Genomic DNA, 15306 nt, shown 5'->3' on the forward strand with positions numbered 1-15306 from the left:
CCCCCGGTGCTGCTCAGCCCTCGTGGTGGAGGCGCTGGCGCCTTGACTCCGTTCCTGCAGCTCCATCACTCACAGGCACAGCTCCGGGTGCTGGGGAGGGTGAGTGTGGTCCCCAGCCCTGCCCCTGCACTGTGCACATCACACGGGGCTTCACTGGGCCTGGAGGGATGGAGGCACGGGGGGGCAGCATTCCCTGCACGCGCGGGTGAGCGTATCCCAGCCGCCTCAATCCCAACAGCAGATGCCTTAGTGTGAGCAGGGCAGCCTGACCGTTCTCCCTCGGTGCATGGTGCCTGTGGAGCTGCAGCCCATCCTCCTGGCCCCACCATCTCCTGCCCTGGTCACAGCCTTCCCCTCCAATACAGGGACCCCAGGACAGCCTTAGGATGCCACCGCTCCCCATGGCCACACACTTCCCCATCCCGGCCCCATCTGTGTAACGTGCGCCTGGATTGTTACAGCATCACCCGTGGGCCCCGGTGCCAGGGGTGGGCGAGTGCTCCGTGTGGGTCCTTCGAGCAGCGTGTTTGTGTGATCTCTGTCGATGTGCCTCAGAGGGGGTGGATTTTAACTGACCCAGCAACCCCAGCCAGGGCTGGAGCTGGGGGTGTAGAACTCATCGGTCCTGGTCAGAGCCATCATCTTGGTTTAGTTACAAGCATGGAGAAACCTGGAGGGAGATGGGGACCCCCCCACCCCTTGTTAGGGTCTGTGTGCTCCTTCCTGCGTCCCCTGCTGCGAATGACTGTTTACATTTGTTTTATTGTACATAGGTTTGTAAACATAATACCTTTGCCTGAGGCCTCCTTTGTACATAACTTGGGCTTTGTAGCTTTATTTATTCAAACTCTATATGGCATGTTTCCATAGGACAGTGTACCAGCCCCCCGGGGGGACACGGGTCATGCTGTGGGTTAACACGAACCAGTGAGAGTCAGCTTCCAACAATAAAGTTCTTTTAATGTGGACTCTGGGTTGTGCAGAACCAGCGCTGGGGCTGGTGCTGGGGTCCCCCTGGGGCAGAGCGGGGGCTCAGCACACAGGCACCCGCTGGCCTGGCTGAGCCCTGGGGGTTGATTTGGGGCAGAGCTGCACCCCCTGGGGTGGGTTGGCAGCAAACAGCAGCAGGGGATGGCCCCGGGCAGGGCTGTGGGTGCTGCGGGGTGGCTCCCACAGCCCCCGGCCTGGTCCCTGCTGGCGGGTGCAGCAGCAGCACGGGGGGAGTGGGACCCCCTCGCTGCAGTCACCTCCTCCTCCCCTTTGGAGCCCTCCCGCAGAACTGAGCCCTTCCTGCCCAGTGCCTGGGGACGGGGCCGGCCCTGGCCTGTGCCAACAGCACCAAATCCCTGCTCTGGCCTGGAGAGCAGAGCCCTGCCCCCAGCCCCTCCTTCCCATCCCTCCCCACACTTGGAGCCATCATTGCCCCTTCCCCATGGCTCAGCATCCAGCGCTGCCCCCAGCCACAGCCTCAGCCCCAGCTCCCTCCTGCCCCAAGACCTGCGCTGCCCCCCCGGACACACCAATGGGACCTTCAACTGCTCGGGAAGCAGACGGGACCCTGCCCGAGGGCCCTGGGCCAGCAGCAGCAGGGCTCAGAGCTCCGTGTGCTTCTGGCCACACATCCCCACCACAGCTCCCTTATCCAGGATCCAGGTCAAAACAAGAGGAAAACAAAAGAGGAAGAAGGGAAAAGCAGCTTCCAGTCATAGTCTCATTTATTAAGGTCTATGCCAGCCTCAGGAGAGAGCTCTTCTGGTAAGTAAACAGAGCAGGCGGCCACATCTATAATGAATAAATTTATTGTCTTACAAAAATCATTGTCTAGAAATATGGGTATACAAGAAAACAAGATCTTTGCAGTCAGATGCCTGGTGGTCAACAGCCAGTTTGATTAAAAATATCCAAACACACACAACAAAACCTTTGCGACAGATGTTAAAGCTTTTAACCAAAAAGGAAATCCACGTTGTTTGAGCGTGTGGCAGAGGAAGGTTCCTAGTTAACACTGATTCATTGTCACTAATATCCATAATACCACTTGGACTAGAGAGGTACATGATATGAAGCACAGTCAAAATTAATACATTAAATCATCGTTATAGAGGCAAATTATATATGTAACATTGTCTTAGTACTGTAGTGTCTAAGGCACTTTCTGTAATGTCAGTTTCCAGCTATTTAAACAAAAGAAGGCTAAACTAGGGCTGTAATACTGCTCCAAACAAATAAAACAACAACAAAAGGATTCACATCCACTGGCTTGTTTGTTACCTGCAGGTGGGGGCACCCGCGGCCCCGGACCCCCGCCCTGGGCCATGAGTTAATAAATAGCGGTGCCCGCGCCGGCCCGGGGCTCTCCTGGTGTTCACATGGAGCGGTCCCATGCGGGGTGTGCGGGAGCGGGGCTGCCCCGGGGCCGTGCTGCGCCAGCGCTGCCGGAGGAGCGCGGAGAGCACCACCCGGTGCCGCTGCGGGGTAAATGTGGACACTACTCAGTCCTCCCTACGCTGCCCAAGGCCTTTTCACAGTTCCCGCGCTGATTGTGTGCGACTGATCACAACGAGGAGGAGGAAAAGAAAGATGGGGTGAGGTTTGGTCTTCAACGATCCGACAGGCTCAGCGTGCCCAAGGGCTGCCCGAGCACGGGAGGAGGGGGGATGTTGTCTGTACAAAGCATGCATCGCCGTGACACCGGGTCTGTCCCCACCACCCACCCGCCGGGAATGAAGTTTCTGTGGTGATTAAAAAACAAAGAGTTTCATCCTTCACATGATGCTTTATAAAATGGCTTTACAATGGGTATCTGGAAAAGAGATGCACTGAACAGAGACGATCCCATTTCGTTTGCTATATATAAAAAAGCAGTTGTACCTATTATCTGAAGCAGGGTACAGTATGGTGAGGCTGGAGAGCCTTAAGACATGGTTGACCTACGATACGTAACCTTGTAGTAGCATGCCGGCGTTCCGTAAGGCAGGTTGAGGGCCTCGTGGCAGCCCTGGTGCTCAGGAGAGTCCCCGTGCTCCTGCGCCCGCTGCGGGAAGGTCTCTGCATGCCCAGGGACGGGCTCTACTCGGCCGGGGCCGCCTGCGCCTCGTTCACGTCGCTGCCTTTGCTCTCTGCATCATCATCCGAGAGCTCCAGAGAGGCCCCTTCGATGTGGAGCTGCCGCCGCCCGGATCGACTCGAGGAGAAGGTGATGGGCCCCCCCCTCCTGCAAACAGGCAGCACCCGCTGAGCGCCCACGGGCTCCGCTCCGGGCCCTGAACCCTCCCCCTGGCCACGGGCCCGCACTGTGCCCCAACACGCTCCAACCCAGCCGCTTGGCTCCTATCGGCACCTCAACCGTGCAAGGCCCAAGCAGCTTCAAGTGTTTTCTGTGCATGAGCACCAAGCCCAGACCAAGCAGGGCAGAGCGGGTGCTCCCAGCGGACATCAGCCGCTCGCTGTGCACTGCTCTGCCTCCTGACATGGCTTTTGTTCAGCAGCAGCATCACCACTGCCGCCTCCCATCTGTACCCGGTACAGCCCTGATCCCAAAGATGCTGAAACGCTCCCACCAAGGTGGGTCAGGACAACAGGGATGGGAACCAGCCGCTGGCGAAGCACGGCTGAGCCGCCTCCCTCCTCTGTCGTGCTGACCTAGGGCTGTATTGAGCTGTCATCGCCAGGGAACCTGCCGCCAGTGTGAGCCCCGAAGGGCTCTGGCACAGGAGGTGCCAGGAACATGCCTGTGGTCTGGCAGCTCCCTTGTTGCCAGCACTGGGCTTGGGCAGCAGCTCCCAGCAGGCTCCAGTTTGCCCTGTACCGATCCCCAGCTCTGCTGCTGCTACCCCACAACCAAATGCTCCCCAGGGACACAGGGTCTGTGGGCACCCGAGGGCTTCACCAAGCACCTACCGTAGCCGGTTCTTCAGGGTGCTGACCTCCCGGCTCAGGCCCTCGTTGGCCTCTGTGGCATCGTCCAGCTCACGCTGAAGCTTACGCCGGGAAGCGTTCGCACGCGTGGCCTCTTCCTCAGCCTCCTCCAGCTGCCGCTTGAGCTGCTTCATCCTGGCATTGGCCTTCTCCATCTGAAACAAACCCACGCGCTCGGGATCAGGCTGGAATCTGCAGCCCCAAGACGGGGAGGGAACCAGCACCTGCCCTCCCAGCCCCCTGGCTGGAGGTGGACAATGGGCCCCACCGCAGGCTCCTGGGCACACTGCAGAGCTGCAGTGACCAAAGAGCCCATCACACAGGGCCCACCTGGGGAGGGCTGGGATGCTGGGAACGCGTGCTCCTGTGGTTTAATGCCTGGCTGAGAGAGCTGGGCTGGGTCAGCCTGGAGAGGAGAAGGTTCCTGAAGGGGAGACCTGAGAGCAGCTCCAGTGCCTGAAGGGGCTGCAGGAAAGCTGGAGAGGGGCTTGGGACAAGGGATGTAGGGACAGGCCAAGGGGAATGGCTTTAACCTGCCAGAGGGGAGACTGAGCTGAGCTCTTAGGCAGAAGCTCTTCCCTGTGAGGGTGCTGAGGCGCTGGCACAGGGTGCCCAGAGAAGCTGTGGCTGCCCCATCCCTGGCAGTGTTCAAGGGCAGGTTGGATACAGGGGCTTGGAGCAAGCTGCTCTAGTGGAAGGTGCCCCTGTCTGTGGCAGGGATTGGAATTGATGTGAGCTTTAAGGTCCCTCCCAACCCAAACCAGGCTGGGATTCCATGATCATCAAGGTGGATTCCATGATCATCAAGGTAGATTCCTCTAGAACATAAAATGCTTCTTTCTGAGCCCTTTCTGCTCCCGGGATGGGTTTATGTGCCTTTTTGGAGCACCAGACTTCAGAAGCCCAGTCCTTCCACCCACCTGCTCCTTGTACTGGTCCGCATGGCGACGCTCATCCTCCACCTGCATGAAGACTTCTTTCAGTTTCTTCTCTGTACGACGGACCAGTTTGTTCGCAGCTGCTCTCTCCCTGCAACAACCAAAAGCCAGGATTTGTCCCAGTGCTTGAGAGCCGGGGCCACCGGGACCACCAGCACTGCCCCTCCTGCAGGGCTCTCGCCTCCTCACGTAACTGATGCTCGAGTCCCCTTAACACGCCTGCCACCACCAACAGAACTGACTTAGTGAGCTGGTGCTTGGCTGGGATGCAGCTTTGACAGCATGAGCTCAGCACTGGAGCAGTGCAAGTGTGGTGTGCAGGCTGAAGAGAGGGATACAAAAGTGCTTCTTCACCATGAGATCGAACAGAGCAGCTTTAAAGTTACTGCTCACCAGCAACACAGTCCTCCCACTGAGCCAAAGGCACAAGAAGCATGGAGGTGATATAACAGCCCTTCACTCTCTGGGACTGTCACCCCTGAGCTATCCATCTTCCTTCCTTCACCCAGAGAGAGCAGGTGGCTCAAGGGGATGTTTCAGCTTGTCTCAAGGTACTTCAGCAGCACCGTGTGGTCCCTGGGCCAAGCTCACCTGGGCCATGCAGCAGCACCAGTTACAGAGCAATCTGATTCTGACATTTGCAACCCTGGCCACTTCCCAGCTCTCCTGTTGCAGCGTGTCCCCTGAGCAGCAGGCTTGCAGGCAACCAACCCCGTGCCTGTGCTCCAGGCTCCCAGCTCAGCCCTACACAAACCCAGCCACCGAGGTTTCAGACACCCAACTGACAGGACTCGGGCAAACACCTTCCCCTTACTTGGCTTCCTGCTCGAGCTGCTCCTCGAGCTGCACGATCTTGGCTTCTAGGGTAGAAATCGTTGCCTTGAACTTGGACTTGACGGAGCCCTCCAGCTCCTGCAGCTTCGCTTTCAGCTCCTTGTTCTGCCGCTCCAGCTGCTGCCGCGCGTTCTCGCTCTTCTGGGCTGCGCTCCGCTCCCCGGCCAGCTCCGAGTTGAGCGTGTCCACCTTGCACAGGGAACCACACAGCATCACTGGGTGCTGCCCGCAGGCACCACCGGCACCCGCAGCACCGCCCGCGGGGGCTCACCTGCAGCGTGGTCTTTCGGAAGCGCTCATTGAGCAGCTCCATGTTGCTCTGCTCTTCCTCCAGCTCTTCCTCCAACTGGGCAATACGGGCCTCCAGCCGGCGCTTCTCGTCCAGCAGCACTGACCTGGAAAGGAAGCATCTGGGTCAAGACGTGTTCAGATCTGATCCAAAGCCACCGGCCACTTTGCTTCTGCTGCTTGAGGCACCGCAAACTGCATGAGCAGCTCCTGTGTCAGCAGCGCCCTTCAGAACAAGGGATCGCTGTGATGAAGGCAGGGCAGGGCAGTGCAGAACCTGCAAGCGGGCTACTGCAGCTGCTGGTGCCCCAAGCTCCTCAGACGCAGTTAATACATCTGCAGACTCACTTTCCTGAAGCACTGTTTGCAATCTCATCAGCCAGCTCATCCCTTTCTTGCTCAGCGTGGCGACGGGCCCTTTCAGAGGCAGCAAATTCCTGTGGAGGATCAGGAAAAGAGCCCTTACAGCATTAGGAATCTCAAAACTTCCCCAAACAATTTAGCTTCCGGGAGATGCTGTGAAGTGTAATATCCCTGGGGTCTTTTCATGGATAAGCAGAAGCAACAGCTGCAGGAGCAGGACACATCATCTTGATGTTTCCCCCTGTAACCGCCATGACTACACTGGGTTTACTTCTGGTCCCTGAAGTGTTCCTTCATGAAGTTAAGGACAAGTGTCTGTGCAGATCAGTAACATTCAAGCCCTAAACTGCAGAAGAAAACCACTGTCACATGTGAACAGACACCTGCAGTGTGAAGTGGGCACCAACTGAAATAAACTGTTGAGGTTCTTACAGGGCACTTGGCATGACTGAAAGCAGAGGGTAGAAATCAAAGCTTTAGCACCATAGAATCAACAGCACGGAATCTCACACTATAAACCATATCAAATGGCAGAAGCACCCAAGTGTTTGCTAGGCAGGGCAGCTAAATGCACTGCAAATGCATGACTGACGAGTCTGAACTCCACAAAAGAATGAGGTGGAGAAGCTCCAGGGTCCAGGTTATCTGTAAAGACTCCTTTATGGACTCATTTATGGATAACTTTATGAGTGACTGCTCCAGCTTTGGTCTGCAGCTACAACACGGCAAGAGAGGCTGGCTCTCACACCAGGCAATTCTGCTGATGTCTGACTCTGAGGCAGACCAAAGAGGTGACAGGAGATGGGTGGCACCTGTACAGCTTGCACATGAATTGCCAACAATGGAGCACATTAACCCTGCCCCTAAGAGAAAGGGATGAAGATGCCAGAGGGCAGTGACAAACCTGCACAGACCAAAGTGTTCCACTGAGGTTCTGGAGCTGCTGTTCAGCGTTTTCACATCTCCAGTACTCAGTTTTGGTGCTGGCACAGGGCCGTGCACCTTTCAGAGACTCCTGAACAAGTTTCAGTGAGGTCTCAAACCTCTCAAGCAATGGTCAAGCTTTCCAGCTGCCCAGGCAGAGGAATGGAGTGCAGACTATCAGAATGATGCCTACAAAGCCATGAGAAGTTCACCAATGCCCTGCGGCAGGGGGTCACCCAGTTCTCCTGCTCCTCTTCCCCTGTTCAACTCACCAGATGGCTTTTTACTTGTTTTACTCTGATCTTCACCTCATTCAAGCAAGAAACCCAAGTTTCCTGGATTTCAGTCTCACCTCTTGGAGCTGAAGTATTTCTGCTTCAAGACCTTTGAGCTTCTTTTCACTCTCTTTGGATTGTGCAAAGATCTCATCCCTGGACGCACGGGCTTCTTCCAGCTCCCGCTGATAGTCTTTCATCTGAGCCTGCAGTTTGGAAGGCAGGAAGGAAAAAGCCACATTGATTTAGGACAAGCACGAGATCTGTTGGCATCTCTGAAGTGTTCTGACCTTTTGGTTTTGCCCATGTGAGGGTGCTGAGGCGCTGGCACAGGGTGCCCAGAGAAGCTGTGGCTGCCCCATCCCTGGCAGTGTTCAAGGCCAGGTTGGACACAGGGGCTTGGAGCAAGCTGCTCTAGTGGAAGGGGTCCCTGCCTGTGGCAGGGGTTGGAGCTGGAGGAGCTTCAAGGTCCCTTCCAACACAAACCACTCTGTGATTCTATGATTTAGAGGTCAGACCTTCCTCCCAAAGTGGCCTTATTCCATTTCGATGCATTTTCAGTTCTTATTTAATAGTAAAGCTTCATTTTCTTATCTTCCCATCACTCGATTACTTGTCAGAGATATCACATTGTAAGACTTCGTCTCTTTTATCTGGTGTATGTCTTGTAGGAAAAGAACTCTAATACAGAGCTGCTCAACTGCATTTGTCACAGAACTGATGGAGACGTAAAGCTGTTGGATTGACGTAAATGATTTACTTAAATTAACTAAAACCACCCAAACTTCTTACAAGTGTTCTTGGTGCAGCAGCCACCCACCTGTGACATTCAGTGTGCAGCCCCTGAAGCACATACTCACACGTCCCCTTTGGGTACCAGCAGGTCTGACTTTAACCTACGCTCCCTCTTCAGTGAGGGCTCAGTCCAGGCCTGCCCCCAGGCAGAGGGAGGCTTTGAAGCAGGATTGCCAAAGACCCAAGGACAGGGCAGAAAGGCAATTTCAATTTGAACAATGCAGCCTAGAAAGCAGCCCCCAGCAGGACCTTGGGCCAAGTGTTGACGGTGACTGCTGGGGACAACCCTAACCCCTTCTCAGAAGTAGGGTGAGAGGAGTTTTGAGCAAGTGCTAAGTTCAGGATGGATACTCTTGACTGTCAGCACAGTCGAGTCTGAGACTCCTCTTGCCTTCAAATGTATGTGATGAGAAGCAACAGCCCTGACAGACAGCCACCAGGAGAGAAAGCAGCTCTATGGATGAGCTGTGCTCACCTGGAGCTTACGTAGCTGTTTGATTGCCTCATCCCGAGCCTTGTTTGCAGCCTCTATCTGCCCTTCCAGGTCTTTCAGATCCATCTCCATCTTCTTCTTGGCTGCCACAGCCAGAGCCCTCTGCTTGCGCTCGTCTTCCAGCTCAGCCTCCAGCTCCCGTACCTGTGACACAGAGGCATGGAACAGGTTCAGTGGAGCAAACACAGACCCCCAGCAAAGTGGTTGGTGACTCCAAAAAGCCTTGGAAGAGCAGAACTGCCGTTACTCCATTGGAAAAGCCACCAGAATGCAAGCTGCACGGGAGGACACTGCAGATGGCAAAACTGAAACCATAAATGGGAAGCACACATCTCTGCACTGACAAAAAAGAACCCAAAGACGGTAACTCAGCACCTGAAGCACTTCCATTTCAGCTGTTCAGCTCCATAGTGGTCAGCATCTTGCCCAGCACATCTCCCCACATTCAGGTATCACCCAAGGGCAGATCTCACTAATCCTGACTGAACCACCAAGAGGAACGTAAGAAGTGGAGTCACCTCATTTTCTCAAGAGAATTAAAAAATCATTCCTTTAGAGATACTGGGTGTTTTCGCCTCAAAACTTAATGTCAATTTAGCACCAGCTTCTCTTGCAAGCATGAAATACTTTAATATATTTCTTAAGTCTCTCCTCATCTACTTTGTGTTACTGGAATTCTCAAGTCTGGCAAATCTGGAATGAACCATTGCCACAATTTGCATTTAGGAAACTGTTCACTTCACCAGAGCCAGTCAGCCCACCTTGGCATCCATGGATTTGTTCCTGCAGATTAAATAGGATGAGCTGAAAGTCCACATAACGTACCCCTGTCCTTGAAATACAGCCACAAAGCAGTAACCCAACCTCTGCTTGCATGTTGGGTGGTTTTGGAGGCCCATTGGTGTCAGTCTAACACCAGCACTGAGAGTGGCCACTGCTCAACAAGACCTGTTCTGGTGTTTGTGACGACCAATGCCTGGGATTTCTATAGAACAGGATCTTTAAGCAAAGAGGTTTATTTTTCTGGTAGCAAGCTATCACTGAAGCCACAGAGCTTTGACAAAAGATCCTCACACCCTTCTTAATGTGAACTACAGTAAAACAGTCATACCTGTTTGACCAGCATCCTCTTTTTCTCTTCATTCTGTTCATCTCTGGCTTGCAGATCTCTCTCAAACTGAGCTTTCATAGCTTGCATGTTCACCTCCAAACGAAGCTTAGCATCTTCTGTGGCCTGCAGTTCGTCTTCCAGTTCCTCAAGTTGAGTCCTCATCTCTTCAACCTGTTGCTCTAGAGTTCTTTTTGACTTCTCCAGTTCATGGACCTAAGCCACAAACATGAATCAGACCCTCTCCTTCAGGTATCTCAACATCAGCAGTTACTAACAGCAAAACAAGGCACTGTAGGAACTCAGTACACTGCATTCTTGTGATGCTCTGAACTGGACAATGAATGAGAAGAGGCACAGCAGCATCTCTAAGTCTGTACTAGAGAACCTAAACATCTGTGCACATGACTGCAGATTTCTTGTTCAGCCTGGAGAAGAGAAGGCTCTGGGGAGATCAGAGCAACTTCCAATAACCTGTGAGGGGCAACAAGAAAGGGCCTGTAGGGACAGGCCAAGGGGAATGGCTTTAACCTGCCAGAGGGGAGACTGAGCTGAGCTCTTAGGCAGAAGCTCTTCCCTGTGAGGGTGCTGAGGCGCTGGCACAGGGTGCCCAGAGAAGCTGTGGCTGCCCCATCCCTGGCAGTGTTCAAGGCCAGGCTGGACACAGGGGCTTGGAGCAAGCTGCTCTAGTGGAAGGTGTCCCTGCCTGTGGCAGGGGTTGGAGGTGGAGGAGCTTTAAGGTCCCTTCAACCCAAACCAGTCTGGAACTGGAGTGATGAGCTGTGCAATGTCACACAGGAAAAGCAGCAGTAAACCAAGCTCTCAACTACAGCAGGTGCCACCAGTCATTCTGAGCCCCACGGGCTCACCATCTCCCTACATCTTTTGAGGAGGCCTGATGTTACTGAAGACCAGCTCCTCACTCTGCCCATTAATGTCTCCAGAATTTGGGGTTATGAACCAGCTTCAACAAGTTCAGTTTGAGTGTCACATATACTTCTCCAGGCAGGGAGGCTCCCTGTGTTACTCCCTATGTGGGATATAACAAAATTGAGTGAGGAAACGTACTTACATTTTTGCCCACATCATCTTTAGAGCTCATTAGATCTTCCATATCTGTGCGTAACTGTTTGTTCTGTCTTTCAAATTCCTCCTTAGCTTCCAGGGCTTCTTCCAAAGCCCGAGCCAGAGACAGTGCTTTGGTTTCCTTCTCCCTAGCTTCTGCTTCAGCACGATCTCTTTCCTCTGCGTATCTGGCAGAAATGTTCTTTTCTTCGGCTAGCATCTGAACAGAAGAAACAATTCATCCATCTCATACATTCTATAACCAGCAGCTTCCTGCCTGAGGTGTTTTAGTCAATGAAGGGATCAAAGTGCTAGTGAGAAAACAGCCACCGCTACTCTGGGATGAGGTGGGGAAAGCAAGCTACAAACCAAGATTAAATCATTTTAATCTTCCAGTCTTCACATCCTTTCTTACGTTATTTGACTGACTGCAAATAATACTCTAAGGTTTTGTTCCAATATCATTTTCTTTTTGTTATCAATCACTTGCTCTAACAAGACTCAAAGCTGGCATTCAGCTCACTGAAGTTGTGACAGGGGACTTTTAACAAAGCCAAGCTGCTCACAGAAGTTCTGTCACTGACCACGCCACCAGACCCTGCTGTACACAAGGCCCATCTATGCAGTAACAATGTGAAGATGCCATTTTAAAAGCACACAAAGCAAGAAGATGATGGAACTCGAGTACCTGATCAAACTTCTTCTGCTTTTTCTCCAAGTTAGAAACGATCTGGCGCTGATGATCCAGATCCACCATCAAGTCATCCAGCTCCTGCTGCAGGCGATTCTTCGTCTTTTCCAGTTTGTCATAAGCCATTGCCTTCTCCTCTAGGCGCTGGCTCAAGGACTCCATGTCCTTCAGTAATTTCTTCTTATTTTCCTCCAAGCCTTCAATGGTTCCCAAATCATCATCTACCTTTTTCTTAGCATCAGCCAACTGCAATTTAATAAAGGAAAATAAAGTTCGTTAGAGCATCATGAGAAGGGAAGAAAAGCAGTAAGTCCAAAATGCAAAACCAGAAGCAGATGTTACTGCTACAGCAACACAAAACCTGTGAGCAAGCAGGATGCTAAGTAGGGGAGAGTCCTGCCCCCTGCACTCAGCTGCACTGCTCATTAGTGCAATAGAGAAAGACCACAGGACATTTTAGTCTGAAATCTGGTCTAACACATGTGCAAATGACATCCTCTCACAAGGTTTGGGACCTGATTCCTCTCACCAGAAATGTGTGGGCCTTAGGGAAGTCCTGCTTTTTACGGCAGTTACCTGCAACTGCAAGGCGAGCATCTGCTTCTCCAAGTTCTTTCTGGCCTCCTCCTCCTCTTCCTGCTGCTCCTGCAGGTTGTTCTTCTCCTCTTCCAGCTGCCTAATCCTACTGCTCAGGTTGAGCTTCTGGCGGGTTTCTTCCTGAAGCACCTCCTGTTACACAAAGAGGCACGTTCCCAGGTCAGTCTGGTTCACAGCGAGTGAACTGCAGCGTTGGCTGAGCCCTCCATTACTCCCCATGAAGCATCAGGTTTGATTATTACTCTCATAGCATTTTTGTACACGGACATGCTTAGAAGGATGTCTGTAATTTGGGTTTGCACTGATCATTTAATTTGGGCATACCTACGCCTTTACAAAGCACATTTCTGAGCAGGGAATCCACGCTACTGTCTAGAATTCAGTGGATGATACTCTTCCATCTTTAAAGCAACGAGCACAGAAGTCACCTTCAAAATTTATTTCTCTTCTTTCAGACAGGCATATAAAGCACCTATTTGAAAACACCTTGGGAGAACTGGGATGTCCTGCAAGAGGGGCTTTGGACAGGCCAAGGGGAATGGCTTTAACCTGCCCGAGGGGAGACTGAGATGAGCTCTTAGGCAGAAGCTCTTCCCTGTGAGGGTGCTGAGGCGCTGGCACAGGGTGCCCAGAGAAGCTGTGGCTGCCCCATCCCTGGCAGTGCTCAAGGGCAGGTTGGACACAGGGGCTTGGAGCAAGCTGCTCTAGTGGAAGGTGTCCCTGCCCGTGGCAGGGGTTGGAGCTGGAGGAGCTTTAAGGTCCCTTCAACCCAAACCAACCTGTGAACACATAGCAGCAAATCCCGCAATGACATTCTGCTTCCAGCTTTGCTGCATTGCTTAAATCTAAAGGTCAGTTTAAAGATAGCTCTAATCTGACAGCGGAAACTTCTGTCATAAGGGAAACTCATGAAAGGTGTAACCACCACCCCCTCTCCTCCATCCTCCAACCACCACAGACCTCCCCAGTTGTCATGAACGTTATTCAGGTATTTACCATTAGCATTTTTATACAGGGGAAAAAAGGAGTATATTTAACTGATGGACACATGCATAAAGCTGCATTATTTAGCTCAAACCCAAAACCTGGCAGTTTGAACTTAAGCCATAAGAACTACAGCTGCCAGTAAAAGACAGGGCATTGTCCCTTATGCTTTTTGTATACCCCAAGGCTCTTATTAATATTGTACTTGGAAAGAGGCTTTTGACTTAATTCTTCTTTCCCAGAGAAACTGAAAGGCTAGCGCCTATCAAACAGTGGATCTTAGGTAGCGAAAAACAGGCTCCACAGGTAGCTGAGCAATCATCATACACCACATTTCACTAGACTTCAGTAGGAAATACAACTTCTACCCAAGGGACTTTCCAAACCATGAATGAAAATCTGTATTTTCTGTTGTGCAGTTCACATTTCAAAGAGGAACAAAGCTTCAGTGCAAAGCTGAAGCTTTACTGCACACACACCTGTGTATCCTGAAGCTGCGATTCCAAACTAGCCGCATCCTTGGCAAACTTAATGCCTTTCTTCTCAGCTTCCTCCAGGAGGCTTGAGACATTATCCAACTCGTTCTGCAAAGCAAGCAGCCTGAAGGTTAGCAGCATGCAGCTGACCCAGGGCACAGCCCAGTCCCACTGGGAGCTGGAACTGCAGAACACAAAACCTCAGCGAATTCCAGGTACAGGAAGACAACAACAGATCCCCACAGACACACACAACAATCTAAAAATACTTAAGTTTGGCTGGAAGCTTCAGGCTGGATGTCAGTCCTGAACCTCAGTGGTATAACATAACAAGAGTCAAGCATGCTGTGCAGCAGAGCACATCATTCCAATATCTGCATTCATACCTAAATGCTATTTTTAATTACAAGACCATACATTTTATGGGAGCATTGATTCAGGGATTATCAGTGCGGCAGCTGGGTTTAAAGCATCAAAGCAAGAGAAAATGGTACAGCCAGGAGCCAACTCCTACTGTTTTAGTCTATGCTACTTTTACAGTGAGACTACCCGAAAGCTTCCTCCAAAGAGAATCTGGGCCATTCCCTTTTTTGAAGTACTTCAGCTTGATTTATCTAAAGCACCCACTGCTGCCATTTAAAATGGGTTCAAACTGAAACAGGGGAGATGCAGGTTAGATATACGGCAGAAGCTCTTCCCTGTGAGGGTGCTGAGGCGCTGGCACAGGGTGCCCAGAGAAGCTGTGGCTGCCCCATCCCTGGCAGTGTTCAAGGCCAGGTTGGACACAGGGGCTTGGAGCAAGCTGCTCTAGTGGAAGGTGTCCCTGCCTGTGGCAGGGGTTGGAGCTGGATGATGTTAATGTCCTCTCCAACCCAAACCATTCTGTGATTCTCTGATTCCATCCCACCTTACCTGCAGCTTGTTAGCTTTCTCCGCCAGCTCAACCCTCAGTCTTTCGCCTTCAGTGACCTTAGCAGTCAGCTCTTGGACCTGAGCATCAAGCTTCTTCCTCTTATGTTCAGACTCTGCCTTGACCTGCTGCAGCACCTTCACTTCACAGGCCAACTCCTTGTTGTCAGACTCTAGGCCTTGCTTGTTTTTTTCAAGATTTGCTTTGAACTGGGAAAAACAAAAGAAAGGAAATTCAACACTTTCACACAGCAATAGTTTTCTGCTGAACAATACTCAGCCTAACAAATCAGAGCAAGTTCAAAGCTAAACCAAGTGCTCAGCAAGCTGTAAGCAGGGAGTGTTAAAATGCTGCTATGCAACATTGTGTGTTAGCCAAAGACTAAGTTAATGCAAGTTATTCCACTCTAGTATCACAGGTAATGGTGAGGAGCAAAAGATACTTCTATGAATTCCACAAGAACTGGGATGTCAGTGCTGTAAAATGACTGGTTTGGGTAGTGCTGTAAGTAGGAAGGAATGTGCCCATTAACAGATCAGCATGGCTCATCTCACACAAATAAAAGGCAAGATATCAACTGCAGCTGCCCTGATTTTAGCAGGCAGAGCAGCCTGGAAGTGCAAACAAAGCACTTTCCCCACTGCACT

General features: G+C 51.9%; 1 protein-coding gene across 4 annotated transcripts in view; it reads right to left on the reverse strand.

Annotated features, from left to right (window-relative positions):
* Positions 1–2756: 2756 nt before the first annotated feature.
* Positions 2757–15306, reverse strand: part of MYH10 (myosin heavy chain 10) — a 273556-nt gene continuing 261006 nt past the window's right edge. For all 4 annotated transcript variants that reach the window (XM_061461948.1, XM_061461946.1, XM_061461947.1 and 1 more), the window contains 14 exons: positions 14662–14868; positions 13753–13857; positions 12269–12421; positions 11690–11938; positions 11009–11221; positions 9940–10152; positions 8811–8972; positions 7618–7746; positions 6327–6415; positions 5962–6085; positions 5671–5879; positions 4839–4947; positions 3901–4073; positions 2757–3214 (listed from right to left, as the gene is read on the reverse strand). In XM_061461948.1, the coding sequence (XP_061317932.1) occupies positions 3070–3214; positions 3901–4073; positions 4839–4947; positions 5671–5879; positions 5962–6085; positions 6327–6415; positions 7618–7746; positions 8811–8972; positions 9940–10152; positions 11009–11221; positions 11690–11938; positions 12269–12421; positions 13753–13857; positions 14662–14868 (2280 nt within the window). In that variant the 3' untranslated portion in view covers positions 2757–3069. The remainder of the gene's footprint in view (positions 3215–3900; positions 4074–4838; positions 4948–5670; positions 5880–5961; positions 6086–6326; positions 6416–7617; positions 7747–8810; positions 8973–9939; positions 10153–11008; positions 11222–11689; positions 11939–12268; positions 12422–13752; positions 13858–14661; positions 14869–15306) is intronic.

Source organism: Pezoporus flaviventris, unplaced genomic scaffold (assembly GCF_033815535.1).
Source record: "Pezoporus flaviventris isolate CSIRO_AGI_PZ_B2104156 unplaced genomic scaffold, CSIRO_AGI_Pfla_v1 ptg000034l, whole genome shotgun sequence".
Taxonomy (NCBI): domain Eukaryota; kingdom Metazoa; phylum Chordata; class Aves; order Psittaciformes; family Psittacidae; genus Pezoporus; species Pezoporus flaviventris.